This window comes from Entelurus aequoreus, linkage group LG24 (assembly GCF_033978785.1).
Source record: "Entelurus aequoreus isolate RoL-2023_Sb linkage group LG24, RoL_Eaeq_v1.1, whole genome shotgun sequence".
In the NCBI taxonomy this organism is placed as follows: domain Eukaryota; kingdom Metazoa; phylum Chordata; class Actinopteri; order Syngnathiformes; family Syngnathidae; genus Entelurus; species Entelurus aequoreus.
Genome location: NC_084754.1, coordinates 34,293,505 through 34,319,234, shown reverse-complemented (window position 1 = coordinate 34,319,234; position 25,730 = coordinate 34,293,505). Strand labels below are relative to the sequence as shown.

Sequence of the window (25,730 nt, the reverse complement as noted above, 5' to 3'; positions counted from 1 at the left end):
AGCTGCCTGGAGGTGAACTTTTATTGCGGTTTTGAAGGAGGATAGAGATGCCCTTTCTTTTATACCTGTTGGGAGCGCATTCCACATTGATGTGGCATAGAAAGAGAATGAGTTAAGACCTTTGTTAGTTCGGAATCTGGGTTTAACGTGGTTAGTGGAGCACCCCCTGGTGTTGTGGTTATGGCGGTCATTTACGTTAAGGAAGTAGTTTGACATGTACTTCGGTATCAGGGAGGTGTAGCGGATTTTATAGACTAGGCTCAGTGCAAGTTGTTTAACTCTGTCCTCCACCTTGAGCCAGCCCACTTTAGAGAAGTGGGTAGGAGTGAGGTGGGATCTGGGGTGGAGGTCTAGCAGTAACCTGACTAGCTTGTTCTGAGATGTTTGGAGTTTAGATTTGAGGGTTTTGGAGGTGCTAGGGTACCAGGAGGTGCATGCGTAATGGAAAAAGGGTTGAACGAGAGTTCCCGCCAGAATCCTCAAGGTGCTTTTGTTGACCAGAGAGGAGATTCTGTAGAGAAATCTCGTTCGTTGGTTAACCTTTTTGATTACCTTGGTTGCCATTTTATCACAGGAAAGGTTAGCCTCTAGAATGGAACCTAGGTAGGTGACCTCATCTTTCCTGGTGATAACAATGTCACCCACTTTTATGGTGAAGTCATTGACTTTCTTAAGGTTGATGTGGGACCCAAACAGGATGGATTCTGTTTTACCCAAGTGTATGGATAGCTTGTTGTCAGCGAGCCAGGTGCAAGTTCTACACAGCTCAGCACTGAGGATTTTCTCCACCTGTGACTTGTCCTTATCGGATACAAGCAGGGCCGAGTCATCCGCAAACAAGAACAATTCACAGTCGCATGCCGATGACATGTGGTTTATGTATATTAGGAACAGTAAAGGTCCCAATATACTGCCTTGGGGGACTCCACAGCTCACCGAGAGGGGGGGGGGGGACACGGTGCCGTTCACCTCTACCACCTGCTCCCTCCCCTCCAAGTAAGATTGCATCCAGCTCCATGAGGTTTTGTTAAATCCGATTGCTCTGAGCTTATCCAACAGTATAGCGTGGTTAACGGTGTCAAAGGCCTTCTGAAGGTCCAGCATGACCATGCCGCAGTATTTGCCCGCGTCCACCTCATGTTTGATGTGGTCGCTCAGATAGAGAAGGCATGTGTCAGTGGAGTGGTTAGTTCTGAAGCCGGATTGGAATTTGTACATGAGTTTATTAGTGGCAAGGTAACTATCGACCTGTTCATGAACTATTTTCTCCATTACTTTCGAAATGGAACTGAGAATAGAAACAGGTCGGTAGTTGCCAGGTTCCAATTTGCTTCCTTTTTTAAAGAGGGGAGTTACTCTTGCTATCTTAAAATCTTTTGGTACTTGGCCTTGTGTAATTGATAGGTTTATTATGTGCGTGATGATCGGGGCAATGATGGAGGCAGAGTCCCTGAGGAATCTGGAGGGAATATTATCAAGGCCGGTGGCCTTGTTAGGGTGGAGCGCGCTCAATTTTTTAAACACCTCATCAGCTGTGACCATTTCTAATTTGAAATCATTGTTGGATACTCCTAGCTTTCTGTAGAAGGCTTTAATGTGTTCTACACCAAAGCGACCAGAGTGGTGGGACAGCTTGTTGACAAGAGTTGCGGCTATGCTGGTGAAAAAGATGTTAAGTCTGCTAGCTACCTCCATTTTGTCTGTAATGAGGGAGTCACCCTCCTTGATGCGGATGTTGGTGAGTCTGGTTTTAAGTTTCTGGCTGCAACCAGGAAGCTGGTTGTTGAGAATTTTCCAGAGCTCACGTGGCTTATTTGTGTTTTCCTCTATTTTGTCGTCAATGTAATTTTTTTTTAAGGATTTAGTCAGGTTGGTTGACTTATTTCTTAATTTATTGCATTGCTTTTTGAGAGTTGAAAGGAGTAATTTGAGGTTGATATTATTGGGTTGTTTATCTACTTCTGTTTTACATTTTTGGTATTCAGAGTATTTCTTGTCTCTGTCTTTTATGGCAGCTAATAGGTCCGGATTCATCCATGGTTCCGAGCGGGCTTTGATCCTGACTGTTTTCACAGGAGCCATGTCATTTAGTATCTTTAGGAACGCCGTTTTGAAGCGATCCCAAGCAACATCGACCAGGTTGCTCGCGAGCACAGGGGACCAGTGTACCTAATGTTGTGGCCCAGCAGTCATTCACAACTCCTCCAACACCAACATTATTGTTTTTGCACTTTTTGGCTTCCTATTAAATAATTTTTTTAAATAGATTCAATCTTGCACGTGGAAAGTTTAAGTGTGGGCTTTAGTTGATACAACACTCCTGTCAGGGGGTGCATTCATCGGCGGGGTGCATTCTCTACCACCAGGAGGCGGGATTACTGCGAGCCTCAGCCAGTGTGTCTTCGCAGCAGTTTTATGATCGCTCAGCACAATAAATACGTTACACACATACAGTTGTTGACAAAATACACTGTACATTATATACCTCAGCTAACTAAACTATGGAAATGTATAATATAATTCATATAGCAATACAGTGTCACTGCACAGCAGACCAGCAGTTAGCCGAGTCCGCAATCCATGTTGAGGCACAACTGAGTGACGCCTCCACTGGCTGGAACCGTCTCTTCTCAGTATTTGAACGGCAAATGTGAAAATTCAGCGATTTTGAATAAAAATAATCTAAAACTGGTGAAGTTAAATGGAAAATAACTTTATAGTATAATCACTAGATACATATAACAATTTAATTAATTTTTTTTCTTTTTACATTTTTTTTCTTTCCATGATGGCATGTGAGGCCGTGCCTCACCTGCCTCCCCTGACTGCACGTCACTGATATATATGTATGTATGTGTATATATATATATACATTTATATGTATATATATATATATACAGTACATATATATATGTGTTTGTATATACACATATGCATATATATATCTATATATATATGCATATATATATCTATATATATATGCATATATATATGTATATATATATATAGATATGTATGTGTATATATGTGTGTGTGTATATATATATATATATATATGTGTGTTTATATATTTGTGTATATATATATATGTGTGTGTGTTTATATATATATATGTGTATATATATATATATATATAAAAAAAATATATATATATAATATACATGGTATGTGAAGAAAAGTATGTAAAAACCTACACAGCTAAGGTTCCTGTTGTTTTCTTGTGTAGCCACAAAGGTGGTCAACAACCTGGTGTCCAAGCTGCCTGATGACGGCCACCAGAAGGAGCCATCCAGCGACGTGGTGGTCAACATCTGCGGAATCCTCAACAACTTGGTGACATCCAGCACTGTCGCCGCAAGAGACGTGTGCTTCTTCGACGGCCTGCCCAAACTGCGCGGCATTAAGACCTCTCACGACTGCAGGTGAGGCGAGGCGTGCAGTCTGCACTTTCCACGTACGGCGTGATGGACAAGTAACAGTGTATGATTGGGTTTCCTTTTGTTTCCCCTTGTTCAGTGCTGGGAAGATAAAAGCTGCCAAAGCAGCCGCCACCGTGCTCAGCAACATGTTCCAGTACAAGAAACTGCACAAAGATTACAAGCAGGTACGGAAACAGACATGTTACTGTATTGACAGTAAGGACTTCAGAAAGCCCCATTTTGTCAATTAACACTTGGAATTTGTCTTTGTGGAGCCCCGCCTTTATTGGTGGCTGTACAACATGTGGATACATGCTTGAGTATGAGTGACAAGTATATCACATGTGATCCTTAGGAGGGCAAAAGTATGTTCCTTCTAGCACAAAACCATACATCAACACTCACTGTATGCACACGTGTTTGCTGTATTGTGCAGCTCACAACTTGACCCACCCAAGGGTGCGGCTTTCAGCTCAGGTCCTTCCTCGCAAGTCCAGACAGGCGCTAAATGCCTTCATACCAAGTCACACTTCATCTGTGCTGCGTTGTTGTTGAAAATACTGTATGCAAACATTGATTGTTGTCATATTTTGATGTTTTATGATGTCCCTATTACAGAAAGGGTTTACGAGACCAGACTTTGCAGACATGACCATCTAAAATCCGAAGTAGTCCTGCACTCCGCCAGCAACCGACGGAAGAAGTCTTCATAAACCCTTTTAAGCCATTCCGAGATAACCCGGGCTCTGTTTTTTTTTTTATATCTGCCACAAAGGTTGTGATGATAACGCTGAACAAACGAGAGAGTAAAAAAAGGACTTGAGCATGTCAGACTCACATGTGTGTGTGTGCTGTGTTTGAGTGTCATCAGGGAAATGTTTGTGCAATTACAGTGTTGCTGCTGTGTGAATGAACATTATGATGGTACTTACACAGCATCTTTGTATATATTGCTTTTTCTTCTACCTTTTAAAAACAATGTTTTATACACTGTATCTTATAGCAACAATAACACTGTTTAGCAATGCATAAAAGAGAATGTAATCCAAAGATATATCACTGAGATTTGCTTGTATGTTGCTGTATTTCAGTACAGTTGGGATATCGGTGTGCCTTCAAAGCAATTATTTCTTTCTTTTTTTAAGTCCTGTGTGAACTGTTATTTTCAATATGATGCCGGCAATTTTGAAAAAAGTTGTATCTAGTCAAGAGTGTGTGTTTGTGTGTATGAGAGAGAGAAATGTGAAAAGCAGTTGTGAAAGAATGCAGTCCTAACTAGTTTTCATGTTTGTTTAGTCACAAAGGTTTTTATTTGTGTCAATAATCCAAGACGTCACAATTTCATTTCCCACTTTGATACATTTGCTGCAATGTCATGAATGATCTGACATCTTTGTAGAAAACCTTGCTTAGCGTGTGTCACATACACGCTGCTGTATCCTCTCATCTAATAAACAGACTGATCTGGCGTGTGAGGTGAATGAATTCGCTGTAACAAGCTGACACTAAAGTGGTAAAAAGTCGACCACTCCCTGTTGACATACTTTCTCCTGCTCAGACAGGAACATTTCCAGCCCTTCCCTTGCTGCACCCAAATGTAGCCTCCCACTTAACTGCAGCTCTAAATGACTCCACAAGGGCCCAGATCATTTCACCCTACTGCTTCACCTGTGAGCACCCCTGCTGGTCAAATATGGCGTATATGTCAAAAAGAAAGCAACCGTGAGCTTGGAGCCTGCAGCCATGTTACACCCTCTTAATTTGACTTTTTAAACAGCTGTCAATATTTACATCAATAGTCTGCCCTCTGCTGGCCATTATGCAACATCCTGCATAACACTAAATGATCGACAACATCTAAAATGTTACATTCTCCATCAAATTGACAAAAAAGTACACCAATATATTACCTTTGAAATGTAAAATAAATCATTTGGGAAGAAAAGGAGGGACATTTTGATTCAATCAACATACATACAACCAAAATCCATAGTGTTCTTCATAAGCAGAGGTCAGATGTCCTCCTTAGTGACCAGGCAGTAGAAGTCTGAGCGAGCTCCATAGTTGCGTGACCCCAGGTCGGACACGTCAATATCAGAGGGTTTCGGTTCCCGTGCTCGGAAAGGAACGACTGGCAGAATGGGAGCCTTTGAGGTCATTGCTTTGTACACAGGGAGACGTATACCTAAAGGCCCAAAACACAAAACAAAGAATTACAGTGTAGACCTGGGGGTCAAACTGGTTTTCATTGAGGGCCACATCGCAGTTATGGCTGCTTTGATTGATTGATTGATTGAAGCTTTTATTAGTAGGTTGCACAGTGAAGTACACATTCCGTACAATTGACCACTAAATGGTAACACCCCAATAAGTTTTTCAACTTGTTTAAGTCGGGGTCCACTTAAATTGCTTTCAGAGGGCCGCGTTTTTAAAATGAATTTGCATTATGCACGCGGGTAATAACCTGTGTTTAATCATGATATATGCATGCATTTGATTAGATTTTTGTTTACATATAACTTGCTTTAAAATCACAAATAAAGCTGACAAACAGATATTTAACTATTTGTTTTTATCTCACAAAAATACTTTTGCAATACAGTATATAATAATATCATTGGCATGATCAGACAATATTAAAGTTTAAAATATGCATTATTTTTCTGTCAAAATTGAAAGAACGAATGCATTTAGTAAAAAAGAATAAAAAGCTTTTCAGCCATTCGCGGGCCAGAAGTGACCCCCGGGCCTTGAGTTAAACCTGTGGTGTAAACTCATTTGAATGAAGATTGGAATACTAATTCAATGCTACTTTCAAGTAATGCTATTGGGTAGAATTACATTCACAGGACCTAACCCTTTCCACATAATAACCATTTCACTCTTCTTCTGCATTGCCCCATGATGAGAAAGAAGTAGCAGTTGTAGGCCCTAAACTGTGCCACTCTCCCCCTGCAAGTGAAAACTACTCATGGAGTCTTTTCAATCAGCCATGAAAACACATTTTTATGCACTGGCTTTCAAAAACAAGCTGAGCTGGACTTTTTTCTCTTTTTTTTTAGTCATGTCTTAAATATTTTATTGAGTTTTTTAGTTGCTTTAATTAGGGGTTTTTTTTTAAAAATATTTTTTAAACCTATAAGATGTTTTTCTTCATTTTATGAAAACATTTTTTGTTCGATCTTTGTCATTTGTACTGCAGCTTGAACTGTTGTTTAAAAGTGCTTCATAAATAAACATTGACCTTGATATAATCTAATAAGATTCAATTCCATTAACAATGGAAACGCTCAAATCAAACACAATTCCGATACTATTATCTTCGTAAAGGCAGAGTTTTGGATACAGTCCTTGCACTGGATCTCATTAGAATGTGCAGATGTGTCTAATATTGAGGATGAATTTGGTGTGGTACTGTATTTAGTCATTATTATTGATTAGTACAATCAGTGGTACTTCAATTTATGAACTTAATTGGTTCTTGAACAAGGTTTGTAAACAGTACAGTTTGTATAGTGAAGCACATTTCTAAAGTAAATACATTTCTCCATTAGAAACAAAGTAAACTAAATTTCTCCATTAAAAAACAAAATAAATACATTTCTCCATTACAAACAAAGTAAACAAATTTCGCCATTAGAAACAAAATAAAAACATTTCTCCATTGGAAACAAAGTAAACAAACGTATCCATTTGAAACAAAGTAATACATTTCTCCATTAGAAACAAAGTAAATAAATGTCTCCATTACAAACAAAGTAACCTAATTTCTCCATTAGAAGCAAAGTAAACACATTTCTCCATTACAAACAAAGTAAACAAATGTCTCCATTACAAACAAAGTAACCTAATTTCTCCATTAGAAACCAAGTAAACATGAATAATGAGTTCCAGTGCTGACAAAAGTCCATATTTGAGTGCTGTACACTGTGAACACAATATAAAGTGCTACAGCGTACTGTTTAGCAAACATAACAAGGGGGATGGATCCACTATCTCTTTATTAGCAAAGCAAAACAACAACAAGGTGAAGTGTCCTGTTTGCGCTGCTCTGCCAACACGCACACACCCAAAAGTCCCATTGGTGCCCTAACCACTGATCAGAAAACCCTCAAATCCTTAACTTTAATAATCTTATTGCTACAATAAAAAAAACATTTCAAAAAGTGAATGTGGAAAATGAGCAGATATAGGAGGAGAAGGGAGTGGAGGGGCCTTGTGTGTACTCTTGGAAGAGACGCCGCTGAACGAAAGGTCGTGTTTTCTCCTCCGCTGAGATATAAGTCTGCTTTGGCATCTTTTTCCCAGTAAAGTCCGGTCTTAAAGCAACTCAAATTTGACTGTGATACAAAGCCCGTTTCGTCTATCTCTTCAATACGAGCAAGCCCAAAATGGCTGCCAGTGGAACACAAAAAAAGGAATGATGGCTTCGTACACAGAGACATATTTGGCTCCTTCTAATAGTTTGGAAATCAAAAAGTTCACAAAAAGAGATATTCGGAAATCCAGGTTCACCTGTATTTGATTTTATTATTAGCGCAATACAACAGCACTTTGATCTCCCTAGTTTTTTAGTAATGATGGCCATTTTTGAATCGGGAGCATTTGATCTAAGTTAAAAATGGAATATTTTGCTAATTAAAAAGTAGATGATGTAAAGAAACATCCTTGAAAGGAGGACAAGATGTCTTCCCTTCACTACAGGACAGTACTTTACAACATCATAAAGGACAGTACACAGTCTCTTCAGCCTCCTACCATCAGGCAGACCATCCAGGATCCTGAAATCCAGGACTACGAGACTGACAAACACTTTCTACCCACAGGCCATCAGGCTAACTTGAATGCTAACTTGTGAATGCTAGCTACCTCCCCCCCCGTATTACTTTTATCTTTTTGAACAAAAGACAGCTACCAAGACCACCCCCGAACTGTGAACCATCACTGTAGACCATGGCTGTCAAACTCTGGCCCGCTGTGTAATTTCCCAACTCAACCGACGCACGGAGGGGGGGATTTGGTGGTAGCGGGGGTGTATATTGTAGTTGTTGTGTTTATGTTGTGTTACGGTGCGGATGTGCTCCCGAAATGTGTTTGTCATTCTTGTTTGGTGTGGATTCACAGTGTGGCGCATATTTCTAACAGTGTTAAAGTTATTTATACGCGCACCGTCAGTGTAACCTGTATCGCTGTTGGCCAAGTATGCATTGCATTTACGTGGGTGTGCGTGCTGAAGTCGCACATATCTTGTGATGGGCCGGCACGTTGTTGGAATGGATGAAAAGCAGACGTGACGACAGCTGGTGGAGGACGATAAACGCAGTGCCTTTAAAGCACACCCCCAAGACTGGACTACAAGGTATAATGACTGATGAACAACTTCATTGGATAATGAAGGTTGCCTCAGCTCAAAGCCTGAGCCCCGACATGAATGAACTAGCATCCAAGAAAAGATGGCAGGTATCTGGCTTGGGCACATCAGATTAGATCAGTGTGTTGCAAACTGAGCAGTTTCAAGTCCTGAATGGTTGCTTTATTCATTGTTATTTTATTTTCTAATTTATTAGCCTGTGGAAAAAGTTAATGTTGATATTTACCTCAGAAGGCTGCAAATAGACAAGAGGCATTACATTCTTATTTAAATTGTATTTGATATGCCATTGATATTTTTTAATTATTATTTGAAACTGGATTTTGCATGTCACTATAAAGTTCTATAAGCCTTGCTTGTTCAATATTCAATGCAAACCTTGTTTGGGTCCCTATTAAAAGGTTAATTAGTTCAACCTTGGCCCGCGGCTTTGTTCAGTTTTACATTTTGGCTCACTCTGTATTTGAGTTTGACACCCCTGTTCTAGACACTTCTCACCTTTGATCACTAAAGACACTTGAACTGCTGCTGGGACCAAATGTCACCTCCATATTTATACTGTTGACTGTCAATCAGAATGTGCAATAATGTTATGTAACTTACTGTGCTTGTATATACATTTTTCTTTTTCTTTTAGCTAAGTACCGTGTGACTTGTTGAAGGGTGGACTAGCAAAGTAAGATTTTCATTGTACGGCAAACTGTCTGTTTAATGACAATAAACAATCTTGAATCTTCAACATGTTTCTCACAAGTATTCAACGTGTGTTCACTTCTACATGCAAACAGCATTTGGAAATGTATTTCCATATGATTGACGACTTCTTGAGGCTTCTACTTACCCAGGTCTCCAGCGGGGTCTGTGTCAGAGCGGCAGTCCAGGTAGTCGGGGTCAAGGGTCAGCATTGGGTCTTTGTCATCCTGAAGGACCGTCTGGGGGTCTCCTGCAGACTCACTATGAAAAATCCCCCTCCGAGGCATCGCTAAGGCCAGCTCCTTCCAGAAGACGGAGGAGGGAGTCTGTTGACAGCCAAAACAACAATGATTCATTTTTATTAGCAGATCCCTCACCTTTTAAAAAAACATCTGATTTTATCTTCTCAAAAGCACAGACGTGAACCTTGCTAATAACCCGAGGCTTTATTATGCTACAGCATCAGCAACCTCCGTTGCTTATGTTGCTCCCCCTCCAAACCCTCTGCTAGACGTTGCACTGCAAAAAGTCAGTGTTCAAAAACAAGAAAAAAAAATACAAACATTAGTGGTATTTTATTTGAACTAAGCAAAATTATCTGCAAATAGAACAAGAAAATTTGGCTTGTCAAGACTTTCCAAAACAAGTAAAACTAGTCCTAGGTGTCCAATACTTTTGTCCAGTGGTAGTCCTGAGTGAGACCTACATAGAGGTTTTTGTTTCGTGTCTCTACGATATTCGTACTGGGAGTTAGAGGAAGTTGTGTCTGAGTTCACATTGTCATTATAGGGTATTTGTGTAGAATTTTGAGTACAAAGAAGGTGTAATTGCATTTTCGTTGTCATTTTTGGCACCGGAGCAGCATCAGTGCTGCTGGGCTTTGAAGGCGCGTAAAATCAAAACGGTAGCACTAATCACAACTCTTTCATCAACTTTTAATCAGAAGGGTTCAATCTCTCTTCTGTAGCAGTTTGAAGCCGAAATGACAAACGCGCTCAGAGGAGATAACGTTTGATGTTTGGTGACCGGTTGTAACAAAAATGTTGTATTGAAGGAGGAATAGCAAACTTCCTGTTGATTTTTGCTGAAGGATGTCAATCTATGAAATGTAGGTCTAGGCAAGACCTACATAGAGGTATTTGTTTCATGTCTCTAAGACGTTCCTACCGGAAGTTACAAGCAGTTTTGTCAGAGTTTTCCTCTGAGGAGCAGTTTTTTCTCTGTTTTTTCCAAAAATTATGTAGAGCACAATTTTGAGTTTTGGGGTTCGGTTTTTTTTTAGATCTTAAATTCCAACTGTCCCAATGTGTGTGAGAAGTTTGGTGAGTTTTGAAGTATTTTAAGGGGGTCAAATTAGAGGTCAAGGACGTAAAAAGGAGTGTTTTTAGTAAATTTTTGTCTAAAATGGGAAATTGCCAACTTCCTGTTGGTTTTTGCCCGAAGATGTGAAATTATGAATTGTAGGTCTAAAGGAGACCTACATACTGTTTCATGTCTCTACGACCTTCCTAGTGGGAGTTAGCGTAGGTTCTCTTCCTAGGGGGCGCTAGAGCGCAATTGTGATTTTTTGGGTTAGGTTTTTTGATTATGTGGTCTGGACTTCTTTTCGAATGTGTGCAAAAAATTTGGTGAGCTTTGAAGCATGTTAAGGGGGGCAAAGTAGTGCGCAAAGCTGCGGAATAATAAAGAAAGAATAATTGAGTTTTCCTCTGAGGAGCAGTTTTTTCTCTGATTTTTGCAAAAATGATGTAGAGCACAATTTTGAGTTTTGGGATTCGGTTTTTTTTTTAGATCGCAGTTTCCACCAGTCCCGATGTGTGTGAGAAGTTTGGTGAGTTTTGAAGTATTTTAAGGGGGTCAAATTACAGCTCAAAAATCAAAAAAGAGTGTTTTTAGTCATTTTTTGTCTTGAAGGGGAAATTGCCAACTTCCTGTTGGTTTTCGGCCGAAGAAGTGAAATTATGAATTGTAGGTCTAAGTGAGACCTACATACAGGTTTTTGTTTCATGTCTCTACGACCTTCCTAGTGGGAGTTAGAGGCAATTTACTTCCTAGGGGGCGCTAGAGAGCAATTGTGATTTTTGGGGTTAGGTTTTTTTACTAAAGTGTAGTGTTCCCGAGTTTGAATGTGTGTGTCAAATTTGGTGAGTTTTGAAGCATGTTAAGGGGGGCAAAGTAGTGCGCAAAGCTGCGGAATAATAAAGAAAGAATAATAATAAAACCTTACAATTTCAATAGGGTCCTTTCATCCCATTGCAAAAGGACTCCCTTTGGGACTCCCTTTGGGATTCCTTTTGAAAAGGTCCTGTGCGGACCCTAATTAGCTAACCTCAATGAAGCCAAAAATACCTTCAAATAAGTATATTCTCACCAATAACAACTGCTCTATATATATGAGTACGTATTTTCTATTGTTTCGTTGAAAATAAAACAGCAAAGTCCATTTGGCTGTCATCTGTTTTAATATGAGGCACAATTGTGTCAAAGTCATGATTTTTTTTTTTATGCTTGAAATAAGAAATGATTACTTTAAAAAAGTAGTTTTCTACTTGTGAGTGTTGATGACACAGCTTTGCAACACTTGATATTCTAGTTTCAAGCATGTTTTACTCAATATAGCTCATCAAATGTCAGCAACAAGCTGTAATATCTTACTGACATCATTTAGGACCTAAACCCTTAAAACAAGTAAAACACTCTAACATAAAATCTGCTTAGTGAGAAGAATGATCTTATCAGACAGAATATAAGCAAATATCACCCTTTTTTGAGATATTTAATCTTACTTAGATTTCAGTTTTTGCAGTGTGACATGCACCTCAGAAAAAAACTGAACATCGCGTCAATGACAACGTGGAGCTGTGATTGGCCGGCTCATTTCTAGTACAGTGCAGTAGTACCTCATCTAACCAGCTCAATTGGTTCTACGACCAAGTTCATAACTCCTATTTCAGATAAATGTCTCCCATTGATACAAATTGGAATCAAGTGAATTGGTGCTTGGTTCCCCCCAAAATAGCACAATTTAAACATGTAACATGCCTTTTTAAAAACATGTAACTTTTAAATAAAACAATCAAATAAAATGTACTACAAACAACTACAGTTGTTTTATGAAATAATGTACAAACCCCGTTTCCATAGGAGTTGGGAAATGGTGTTAGATGTAAATATAAACGGAATACAATGATTTGCAGATCATTTTCAAGCCATATTCAGTTGAATATGCTACAAAGACAACATATTTCATGTTCAAACTGATAAACTTTTTTTTTGTTGCAAATAATCATTAACTTTAGAATTTGATGGCAGCAACACGTGACAAAGAAGTTGGGAAAGGTGGCAATAAATACTGATAAAGTTGAGGAATGCCCATCAAACACTTATTTGGAACATCCCACAGGTGTGCAGGCTAATTGGGAACAGGTGGGTGCCATGATTGGGTATAAAAGTAGATTCCATGAAATGCTCAGTCATTCACAAACAAGGATGGGGCGAGTGTCACCACTTAGTCAACAAATGTGTGAGCAAATTGTTGAACAGTTTAAGAAAAACCTTTCTCAACCAGCTATTGCAAGGAATTTAGGGATTTCACCATCTACGGTCCGTAATATCATCAAAGGGTTCAGAGAATCTGGAGAAATCACTGCACGTAAGCAGCTAAGCCCGTGACCTTCCATCCCTCAGGCTGTACTGCATCAACAAGGGACATCAGTGTGTAAAGGATATCACCACATGGGCTCAGGAACACTTCAGAAACCCACTGTCAGTAACTACAGTTGGTCGCTACATCTGTAAGTGCAAGTTAAAACTCTCCTATACAAGGCAAAAACCGTTTATCAACAACACCCAAAAACGCTGTCGGCTTTGCTGGGCCTGAGCTCATCTAAGATGGACTGATACAAAGTGGAAAAGTGTTCTGTGGTCTGACGAGTGCACATTTCAAATTATTTTTGGAAACTGTGGACGTCGTGTCCTCCGGAACAAAGAGGAAAAGAACCATCCGGATTGTTATAGGCGCAAATTTGAAAAGCCAGCATCTGTGATGGTATGGGGGTGTATTAGCTCCACTAATCACGTTAAACCCAGATTCCGAACTAACAAAGGTCTTAACTCATTCTCTTTCTATGCCACATCAATGTGGAATGCGCTCCCAACAGGTATAAAAGAAAGGGCATCTCTATCCTCCTTCAAAACCGCAATAAAAGTTAACCTCCAGGCAGCTACAACCCTTAACTAACACCCTCCCCGGATTGCTAATAATCAAATGCTAATAATCAAATGTAAACAATCAAATGCAGATACTTTTTCTTATGCCTTCTGATCTCTCTCTCTCTCTCTCTCTCTCTCTCTCTCTCTCTCTCTCTATGTCCACTACTTGATGTCCATATCCTGCCCCCCCCCCCCCTCCACACCCCTGATTGTAAATAATGTAAATAATTCAATGTGATTATCTTGTGTGATGACTGTATTATGATGATAGTATATATCTGTATCATGAATCAATTTAAGTGGACCCCGACTTAAACAAGTTGAAAAACTTATTCGGGTGTTACCATTTAGTGGTCAATTGTACGGAATATGTACTTCACTGTGCAACCTACTAATAAAAGTCTCAATCAATCAATCAATCAATTAGTGCCCAAGACATGGGTAACTTACACATCTGTGAAGGCACCATCAATGCTGAAAGATACATACAGGTTTTGGATCAACATATGTTGCCATCCAAGCAACGTTACCATGGACGCCCCTGCTTATTTTAGCAAGACAATGCCAAGCCAAGTGCTACATCAACATGGCTTCATAGTAAAAGAGTGTGGGTACTAGACTGGCCTGCCTGTAGTCCAGACCTGTCTCCCATTGAAAATGTGTGGCGCATTATGAAGCCTAAAATAGCAGAAGGGAGACCCCCGGACTGTTGAACAACTTAAGCTGTACATCAAGCAAGAATGGGAAAGAATTCCACCTGAGAAGCTTCAAAAATGTGTCTCCTCAGTTTCCAAATGTTTACTGAGTGTTGTTAAAAGGAAAGGCCATGTAACACAGTGGTGAACATGCCCTTTCCCAACTACTTTGGCACGAGTTGCAGCCATGAAATTCTAAGTTAATTATTATTTACAAAAAAAAAAATAAAGTTTATGAGTTTGAACATCAAATATCTTGTCTTTGTAGTGCATTCAATTGAATATGGCTTGAAAGGGATTTGCAAATAATTGTATTCCGTTTATATTTACATCTAACACAATTTCCCAACTCATATGGAAACGGGGTTTGTAATAACATTGTTTATGCTGGGGCCTCCTTTCAACTGCTTCTCTGTCATGTGACAATAGGAACTGTTATTGGTATTTATGTTGCGCACGGACGTCTTTAAGTGACGGACTGGGGATCTCAATTGACAACAAGTGATAGGTACATCCGTCTACCAGAGGTAGTGCTCAATCGAATAGTTTGTAGTCAGGACGAGACAGAATGAACTGAAACACGTCAAACACACCATCTGCAGCTTCTCAATATGTCCGCCGTTTGTCATTTTTGGCTGCATGGCGCGGCCAAAATGAGTTTACTCCGTCGGGTGGCGGGGCTCTTCCTTAAAGGTAGCGTGAGAAGCTCTGTCATTCAGGAAGAGCTCAGAGTAAAGCCGCCGCTCCTTTACATTGAGAGGAGCCAGATGAGGTGGTTGGGGCATCTGGTCAGGATGCCCCCTGAACGCCTCCCTGTGGAGGGGTCTGGGGCACATTGGACTGGTAGGAGGTCAAGGGGGAGACCCAGGACAAGTTGGGGGAAGTTTGTCTCCGGGCTGGCCTGGAAACTCTTTGCAATCCCCCGGGAGGAGCTGGACGAAGTGGCTGGGGAGAGGGAAGCTTGGGCTTCTCTGCTTAGGCTGCTGCCCCCACAACCCGACATCGGATAAGCTGAAGAAAATGGATGGATGGCTCTTGTTTCATGTGACCAATATTCTTGCTACTCACTTGTGTTTCCAGTTATTTAGACAATAATGGATGTTGATTAGAATGTGTCAAGTCATTTTTAGTTGATAGTAAATCCATACTGCTTTACAAGCTGTGCACTGACTACACCCTTAACTACATTTACAGCACTACTGACATGTGAGGGATGGACTCACTGTATTTACAAAAGAGTCATTCCCACTATGGACAATTTACATGTATGTAATTAACCTAACCTGAGTGGTTTTGGACTGTGGGATCAAACAGGAGAAACAAACACATGACATGTGATGCTCTTCTCGTTGTGAGAGTCTTACCACAGAGTTGTGCCTCCATGTGAGGATGCTGACACGGTGTTGGTGCTCACTGAGCAGCTGCTTGATCTGAGGCCTCATGTGCTTCAGCTGACCCTCCAGCATCAGGATGATGATGGGCTGCTTACACAGCTCCAAGAGGTGTAGGAGGCCCTGTCTGAGAACACACACACACACAATCAGTGGGACATTATCACTGTAGCCTGCTGCAAGTCTGACCTGAAGTTGGTGGCACACCATTCCTGCTCCAGGTACGCGTGAGACAGCAACACGATGAGACGGCGGGAGCGACTTATGTTCATTAACAGTTCAGCAGAGGGTTCTGGAAGGATGTTATTGAATATGATCAAACAATCATTAAAGCAGTACAACGTTTGCTACTGTACTGTCTTTACCAGTGTCTTAATACGCATGGCTTTGCTACATTGTGTTAAAAAACCCTGCTAAATAATTCTATTCACGGTTATGAAGTCATGCAAAATGCTGCCCGGGCACCACTTGCTGCCCACTGCTTGTTTTTTATTGGCTTGTGGCACATTCACAAATTTAAAGACAAAATAAAGTTCACATCCCGGTTTAGAATCCATCCATCCATTTTCTACCGCTTGACCCTTTCGGGGTCACAGGGGGTGCTGGAGCCTATGTCAGCTGCATTTAGGCGGAAGGCAGTCGCCACCTCATCACAGGGCCAACACAGATAGACAAGACATTCACACACTCGGGTCAATTTAGTGTTGCCAATCAACCTATCCCCAGGAGCATTCTTTTGGAGGTGGGAGGAAGCCGGACTACCCACGCAGTCATGGGGAGAACATGCAAACTCCACACAGAAAGGCCCCGAGCCCGGGGATAAAAGCCAGGACCTTCATATTGTGAGGCACATGCACTAACCCCTGTTCCACAGTGCTGCTCCCGGTTTAGAATATTACAAAACAACAACAAAAAAAACAACAAAAATGATACTGGCCCAAATACCCCTAAAAAATTAGACCTAAAAACCAAAATGGCCGAAGATCTGTGTCTTACTGTATATGGCAGTGGTTCTTAACCTTGTTGGAGGTACCGAACCCCACTAGTTTCATATGCGCATTCACCCAACCCTTCTTTAGTGAAAAATAAAATGTTTTTGTTTTTTTCAAATTCAAGACAAAGTTATATGTTTTTGGTAACACTTTAGTATGGGGAACATATTCTAAGTAACAAAGACTTCATTTAGATTTATTTGGTTAGGGTTAGAGGGTTAGGGCCCTGGTTATAATAAGACCATGCCGAATAAGGCATTAATAAGTACTTAATAATGATTAGTTAAGAGCCAATATGTTACTAATTTGCATGTTAATAAGCAACTAATTAATGGTGAATATGTTCCCCATACTAAAGTGTTACCATGTTTTTTTACTGGTGCACAAAATAAAGCGTGCATGAACATCACCTTGTTCAAAGAACAAAACCAACACAGTGCATAAACTCACAACAAATTACACACCTGCAAATCGGTCTGACTTCTGCTGTTGCCGTATCCGTAATACGCCGATAGGGAGAAGTTTTTATTTACACGATGAGTCGGGTGTGTTTTGACCTCCGCCGAACCCCTGAGGCCGACTCACCGAACCCCTAGGGTTGGATCGAACCCAGGTTAAGAACCACTGGTATATGGTCTTTGACGATTTCCGTGCATTCTGTCATGATAAACGTGCACACATTATTTGCATGATATGCTAAGTATATTGGTACACTGAAGCCCTTAAAAGGTTTTAGTTGGCAAAATGATATTATGAGTTATAATATGAAGAGATTAAATATCTCAAGGGGGTTGGATAAGATATTACACTGATCTGCTCTGTTACCTATAACACAAAGCTCTATGACTATCTGTTGGCTTCCCGATGGACTGGACGCCCACATTATCTATTAATTCAATAATTATACCCATTTAACATCCATTGCAGCCGGGTGGGTCCCTGAATCTGCGGTCCATCCTAAAGGTTTTGTCTTTTTTCACAACTGGGGTCTTTTGAGTTTTTCCTTGCCGATATGGGTTCAGAATGATCAAGGGAGGATGTTGTGAGTATGTAAAGCCCTTTGAAACACTTGTTAGGTGCTGTATTAATACATTGTAATTGATTGATTGATTGATGTGGATGTGTTGTTCAGATAGTCTAGCATATATTGAGTGACCTACATTGTAATGTTTTTTGTTTTTTCTTAATGTACAAAATGTAGTGGTGCTCAAAAATCTATCAAGATTTTTATTCAATCCGATTCTAAATCCATTCATAACTTTCGAGATGAGATAAAAAAAAAAGTTTTATTTAAGAATCAATTTTTGGATTAAAAACATCCATCCATCCATTTTCTACCGTTTGTCCCTTTTGGAGTCACGGGGGCTGCTGGAGCCTAACTCAGCTGCATTCGGGCAATAGGCGGAGTACACCCTGGATAAGTCGCCATCTCATCGCAGGGCCAGACAACATTCACACACTAGGGCCAATTTAGTGTTGCCAATCAACCTATAAAACACATTTAACATCTATTATTATTTCTATTGATACTGTAATATCCGTGATATATGTGTACTGTGCCTTTATGGGATTGTGAGCGCACGTGCGTAAGAGTTGGCTGGGGAGTGGGAGAGTGTGGCTAACAGCAGCTCGTGTATGTATGTGTTTTTTGGATCTACCATCGAGTTACCGCTTGTCTTCTCAATTGTTTTGTCATTTCTGTCCAACGTTTTGTAAAGCTGGGATTAGTTTGGAGTTGCTTCTGATTTTTGTAAATACAATTTTAAAAATACATTTCTAAAAAAAGCATTTTTTAGGCCACCATATAAGTTGTACATCAGTATCCAAGAGTAGCTTTTGTAACCTGTAACCTGTTTTATCATAATTGACATACCAAATAATATACAGTATTACCAGAATCGTGTTGAATTGAGAATACATTTTTAATCGAATCTTCATCCCAAAGTTCGCAATTGAATCGAATCGTGATGTATTTCAATCTAAATGTATCAAATCGTCCCCCGCATCCCTCGACTTTTCTTCTATCTAGCGCTCGATGTAAAAAGCTTCGACACCCCTGCATTAATGCAAAGTTATTGCATTTAAATTTAGGTGAAAATCCACACAATGTTATTTAAAAAAAAAAGCTAAATATCCTGTCATAGGTACAAATCTACTGGTAAACGGTATCCAATTATTACATTTATACAAGGTTAGAAGCTGTAATATCAAATCAGCTCTGATCCAGATTTTCCATACAAGGAACACATTGAAAGCCAAAGTCTGACAGATCTAATGATGGTTGATTGATCTTATCAATCAATCAATCAAACTATTTATAAAGCGCTTTTCATACATAAAAGAAATGCAACGCAAAGTGCTTTACAAACTTAAAAACAATACCCAGATGACCTAGATCCCCCCTTATTACATACGCACGCACACACGGACACAAATACCAAACACACGAACACATATAAAGAAATGATTGCATGTCTGAATACAGAGGAGACATGTGAGTAAACACTATCACAGGAGCCATCCGCACCAGGAGGTCACCAGACTATGGCCCCCAGTACGCTGACACAAAGCGCCCCCATAATACGGCTGATAACCCCTGAAGCAGATGGCTCCCTCTGAGGAATGCTGGAAAGTAAAATTAATAAAAACGGTAAAATAGTAGAGATAAAGGATAAAATACAAGTAAGACATATGAAGATAAAAAAAATAATAAAGAAAAAAGAAAAAACTAAAATGAATATACAGTAAATATATAATAAATAAATAGAACTAAATACAATCTTGCATAACTAATAAGATAAAAAGTAAAATACGAATGAGTTCAGTCAAATTAATTAATATTAGGTAAAAGCCAAATCAAAAAGGTGGGTCTTAAGCCTGCTCCTAAAAACATGAACGTTCTCCGCAGCCCTGAGGTCCTCCGGCAAGCTGTTCCAAAGACGGGGGCCATAATGGTGGAAAGATGTATCCTGACTTTTGGAATAATTAGGAGATGAGTGTATCTATCCATACATCTGATTATTGATTTGGGCTGTGTGCAATACAATATGGCACTTTATTTGGGCTATGTGCAATGCTACTGTATGTGCAATGCAATACATATACATTCTTTCTTTTTATTTTATTTGAATTGTTTTATTTTTGAAGTAATTACGGTACCTGTTTTTGTAACTCTCTCCTTTAAATTACCTGAATATTACTAAGTCTGTTGTGGTGATCCTGACTTTTTTCTGTTTTGTGTGATTGTTATTGTAGTCTGGGGACTACAGGCGGAAATTAGCCTTTGGCTAAAAGCTGACATATTTACATATTGCATATATGCTCAGGGAGATGTGCTGTCCCTATTTGAAATAAAGAATTGAAAAACAAATCATTAAACATTAAGTGAGAAGATGGGAGAGTGTCATTATTTTTGACGACATGATGAAGACATTATCTTACCTGAAGCAGGCAGGATGTCGTTATCATTGAGGTGCAGCTTGTGTGCATGCTTATTCTCCAGATGAGGTTTGAGAATGAAGTTGATGAACTTCTTGTCGTAGTTATTGTTAACATAGGAGATGTAAGCATCGTACAACTTCCCATCTAGCAGAAACACATAACACAGAAGGTTACTGCATAAATCCCCACCTCAATCTTTTCATTCCGTCACGAGAACTCTCACCGTTCATCTCGTACTCTCCGTAGACGTTATGGTACCACAGTTTGATGTTCAGGTGACACTTGACGTACATGACAACAGCCACAGCCAGCAGAATGAGGAGAATGAAGGCTGCGGTGACCGCAGCAGTGTGATTGGGGCTGCCTGACAAACAACCACAGAATTTAAAACACAAAACTATACAGAAATTTAAAATACAATATTATATAAAAAAGTTTGTAACATCACATTATTGTCAGCGGCGTCAAAGTTGGTACGCTTTACTGGGGCCCCAAGCACAGTGGCTCCTTGGCTTTTGTACATTTTTAATATTTTTGTCTACCTTTAAATAAGTAATTTTTATTTAAAAAAAATATACATTTAATGTAAAAATAAGGTTGCTTGAATCAAATTAAGAATATCCACCTACACCCCCTATCAACAATACGAAATGGCGAACTTAACTTTGAACACTTTACTCAAAGATGTCATAACGTCATCAAAACTCAGCTATTAGCATTCACACACAGCACAAGCATTTTGGAACATGGATGGAGTAATTGATAGAAAAAAGGTCAAATATAGTACATTTATTTGTAGCAGCATAGGAGAAAATCATTGTACAAGTTTCACTTTTGCATCTCATTGCCCATAACTGAGGTGCGTTCAAAGACTCTTGATTTAAGTTACAGAGGCGTAACTAAGTTTTAAAGACAGGGGGAGACCTAACCCCCAGAAGATACACTAATAATACAATCATAATACCAATGATGTATTATTAATATTCATATGATCTACTGATGATAATACTACACACATCAGCTAATATCTACTTTACACTCAGTAGTAAAGGAACACTAGACAGATTTATGATTATATTTAAGTGAATATTGACAGCATATATGATTATTTTTATTCATATTCTGGACACTTTATATGCTGGCTCTTTAGAAAATGCAAGCCTTTGTTCAAAACAAAACCAAATATTTTAAAAAGCCGGTTTCAACCACACCCATGCAAGAATTAGTTTTTGGTGCATGCAAACATACTAAGCGTGTGTGTGTGTGTATATGGGGCAGCGACGTTGGATTAAGGGTTGGGTGGGGTGCCCTTTAGTAGTGTATGGTGGCCCAGATCTTGGTGCTGCCCACAGTTACTGTATGAAGTTATTATTGACATTATCTTGGCTGGCCCCAGTCAGAGAGGTATCTATTTAACAAAATGTTTATGGGTGAGGTTGTAGTTTCCAGTTGGGTTTCAAATATGTCGCCCCTTTTTCAGCTGATGAATCCATATATTAAAGACACATTTCACAATAACGTAGTGGAGTTCTACACCACTTCAAACTGCATCGACATTAATAAACACATTGTTACGTTAACACCTGTATGGCAGTGTCATAAACTTTATCAAAGAGGAAAGGAAGAAACAGTTATTTTATTGGATGCCAACATATTGTGCACGTTTGTATGCATCACATACATTTTAATATTGTAATAGATACTGTCAAACTAATACACTTTTTAATCTGATCAACCAGAAGGCAACTCTGGATTAATTTCGATTAATCACGATTGAATATCATTCATTTTAATGATGTTTTATTTTGCATGAGCAAAGAGAGTCAATAATGACAATATGTACTTAAGGGGCAGTGCACTTTTTGCCTATTGTTCACAATCAGTATGAGAGACAAGAACACATGTCTTTTTAAAAAAAAAAATGTTTTAAGATGATAAAAAACGCTTGGAAAATGCGGCTAATGGGAGTCACCGTTGTAACCTTCAAAGCCCTCTAAAACAACTTTAAAACCCTCCATCAACGTTTTATATGCACACTGCAAGAATATATATGTAATGCAGTAATAGATACGTTAATAACAATAAGTAACATGTACAATATTTACCGTATTTTGGTCATTTTAAGCATTGCTGAACTAATTTCCTCAGCGAATGCTGTCTTCTTGTCTTTCATAATGACTGTGAATGTTCCTCTTCCCTTAAAAAAAAAGTGCAGTTCCCCTTTAACGTGCTTATTAAACACCTTTAACATAATGCTCATGTTAACAAAAAATATGTCTGTTTTTATAAACAAACATATATTCACGTTAATGTGGACCTGTAACTCCCTTTTGTTTTTTTGCTTTTTAAAGATGGAGGTGCTTCGGTGAAAAGAAAACATCTTCCTGCAAAGTGAACCTAATACTGTTCTGTCATGATTTTTTTTGTACTCAAATATTCCATCAGGAGGGCCATTAGCATCTTCCATATTGAGTTTTATATTCTGCAGCCTGTCACTACCGGATCAACTGCACTTTTGTACATGTGGGACAGTAACACCACTTTGACACACTGCCCAAAAACCGTTGCTAGAGATGTTTTGTGGATTTTGAGTCATTCTACAAAGTTAATTTAATCAGATTAAAAATGATGATGGATCAATCCGCATTCACGCATTAATTTTGACAAACCTAGTTGTAACAAAAACGGACTCCTAAATTGACGGATCCTAGTGAAAAGCAGCTGGCACCTTCAAAATATGCAATTCAAATACAGGTAATATGTGGTGCACAGGTTTGTTTTGAGTAGTAATATGTTGTGGGAATACAAACTCAGTTTTGAAATACAAAGGTGTTTTACTTGAATTCTGCAGGTTGAAGTCAGAGGAAGAGTTCCTCAATGTGCAGCTGAACAGCCCAAAGTCTTCGGACTCCTGAAGACTGACCACCAGCACACTGCTCACCATCAGCTGACCCCCAGCAAGAAACCTAACATGAACACACTGTTGAATTTCAGGACGTTGAATAGCAAAATTATTTCAAATTACCATGACGAAGTGTTTTGTAAAAGCAGGGAGTTGTTGTTGAGAGGTTGGCCATCCTTTGTCCATTGCACCTTGGCGTCACATCTCTTGTCCGTTAGGTCCCAAGAAAGCAAGGCAGTGCAATTCAGAGTCTCAGTGGACCCAATCATTACAGAGAGTTCATTCTGAATTTCATTGGATTTGAATTCTGGAGCTTGGGAGCAGACGGAGGCTGTGGAAAGACACAGAGCTGCTATTAGTGTTCACTCAGCACAATGTCGCCCTTCAGCTCTCAACCCTGAAGGGCACTAATACTTCATTCCTGCCTGTAGTGGGAGCCCTAAACATTAGACATTTACAACAATGGCGCCATTCTAGTTTGAGACACACTGATTTTGGTCCTTACCCTTAACTACGAGGTGCACAGTGAACGAGGCCGAGCTGTTGCCCGGTTGCATACATGTGTAATTTCCTGCATCTCCCAAAGTGATGCTTGCAAACTGCAGGTAGGAAGTTCCCTGCTGGGTGTCCAGCTGCTGACAGTCCTTAAGCCAAGCCAGTTGGGGCTGGGTGTCATCCTGGTCATGTTGATCCAACTGCAAAGAGCAGTTCAGTCGGTATGGAAGATCCTGCTGCCCGTCGTAGACCACATGCTCCACAAAGCGGCCCTCGTCAACACATGCTTGAGCTTCAAATGTACATCATTATATACATTAGATATCAGACAAAAATATTGTTCCAAAAACAGTAATACCTTAAAATGCCCTCAATGTTAATTAATTCCATCCATCCATCCATTTTTCTACCGCTTGTCCCTTTCGGGGTCACGGGGGGTGCTAGAGCCTATCTCAGCTGCACTCGGGTGGAAGGCGGGGTACACCCTGGACAAGTCGCCACCTCATCGCAGGGCCAACACAGATAGACAGACAACATTCACACTCACATTCACACACTAGGGACCATTTTGTATTGCCAATCAACCTATCCCCAGGTGCATGTCTTTGGAGGTGGGAGGGGCCTATCCCCAGGTGCATGTCTTTGGAGGTGGGAGGGGCCTATCCCCAGGTGCATGTCTTTGGAGGTGGGAGGAAGCCGGAGTAGAACCCACGCAGTCACGGGGAGAACATGCAAACTCCACACAGAAATACCCTGAGCCCGGGATTGAACTCAGGACCTTTGTATTGTGAGGCACATGCACAACCCCTGTGTCACCGTGCTGCCCGGTAATTATTTCATCAACCAAAACTATTTTGGAAGCATTATCTTCATCACTCAAGTTCGGACAAAAATTTGCAGGTCAAACAGACATTGAGTGGGACATTACGTTAACAGCAATTCCACAGTATTCAGTCAATCAATTGATCGATCAATCATATGCTCTTCACAGCACACCAGAAAAAAACCCAGCACTTCTTGCCCAAAGTCAGCTGGGATAGGCTCCAGCTCCCCCGTGACCCAGATGAGGATAGGATGAGGATCTGGATTTTTTTTTTTTACACTTGTTTGACAATCAATGCTAAAAAATACAGCGCAACACAATTTTTGGTATACTGTTTTGATATGTTGGTACGACTTAAAACATTAACTGCCAGTCCAGTTAATAAAGGTTTAATGATGATTTCTCTTAGGAACCAAGAAGGATTGTGTTCCACCTTTGAAACATTGCTTTCATCTTGTCCAAACACACAAATAAGCAACATACATATTTCCTTATTTGGATCAAAGTGTCACATAAACAGTACATGTAAACAAACAGGAGCCTAATGTGTCACTGATTTTGGACCTGTTTGACAGGCTATGTTGCGCATGCGCGTATGGTCATGTGGCCCAAAGCCCACAAACAACCTGCATAACTGGCCCTCTCGGTTTCTTCTCAGATATTTCTTCCTTTTTCACCAACTTTTGTTGTTTCTTTGAGGACATTTCTCACAATAAATGCCTTTTATGTGGGTCCAAAGTGCTGTTCTAGTCCAACTGTTGCCAGGCAACAGCACGAGACTAGTTTGACCTCGCGCACACTGACCGGTTCACCTTTTCACGCTTAAAGTATTCGACTTTTAAAAGACTACTAGGGACATAAATAATACATCGTAGCTTTAACATTTACTCCACACTTATGTGGAAGTAAACGTAAGTAAACAAAATGTGATTTTCTGCATCCTTACCATCAGCGTGAACGGAGTTGCTCCAGAAAGACGAGCTCAGCAAGATAAAGGCGACAACGACGGCCGCCATGTCGTCGACAACACAATTCCTATTCAGGTGAGATACAAAACCTACATTCCAACCTATAAATGTAAGTGAACCTTCTTTGGGGTTATTATGAAGAGTATCGACTGAGTAAGGAGCACAACTGCGCAGCCGTCGGCCACGTGCACCTGGAAGGACCGAAGGTACTCTTTCCTATTGGCTGTGTGGTGTCACGTGATCCAAACCACAGGTTTTACCTGGTTTCCAATACTGTACACTGACACCTGGGCTGGGATGGAGAAGCTAATTACTGTACTAAACACGC

At 40.0% G+C, this 25,730-nt stretch overlaps 2 protein-coding genes across 3 annotated transcripts in view; one reads left to right on the top strand and one right to left on the bottom strand.

Annotated features, from left to right (window-relative positions):
* Positions 1-4,552, top strand: part of pkp3a (plakophilin 3a) — a 45,311-nt gene extending 40,759 nt beyond the window's left edge. Inside the window, exons 11-13 of the mRNA XM_062035964.1 lie at positions 3,227-3,422; positions 3,517-3,604; positions 4,038-4,552. Coding sequence (XP_061891948.1) covers positions 3,227-3,422; positions 3,517-3,604; positions 4,038-4,079 — 326 coding nt within the window. The 3' untranslated portion in view covers positions 4,080-4,552. The remainder of the gene's footprint in view (positions 1-3,226; positions 3,423-3,516; positions 3,605-4,037) is intronic.
* Positions 4,354-25,649, bottom strand: sigirr (single immunoglobulin and toll-interleukin 1 receptor (TIR) domain). Of its 2 annotated transcripts, XM_062035965.1 has the most exons (10): positions 25,381-25,648; positions 23,622-23,903; positions 23,240-23,447; positions 23,053-23,180; positions 20,438-20,578; positions 20,215-20,358; positions 15,971-16,073; positions 15,755-15,908; positions 9,632-9,809; positions 4,355-5,604 (listed from the first exon to the last, which is right to left on the bottom strand). In XM_062035965.1, exons 1-10 carry the CDS (start codon positions 25,448-25,450, stop codon positions 5,432-5,434), a joined length of 1,581 nt encoding a protein of 526 aa, XP_061891949.1. In that variant the 5' UTR covers positions 25,451-25,648; the 3' UTR covers positions 4,355-5,431. The 2 variants fall into 2 exon arrangements, with proteins under 2 accessions (XP_061891950.1, XP_061891949.1); XM_062035966.1 differs by lacking the exon at positions 23,622-23,903 and having other exon boundaries at positions 4,354-5,604; positions 25,381-25,649.
* Between the last annotated feature and the right edge of the window lie 81 nt (positions 25,650-25,730).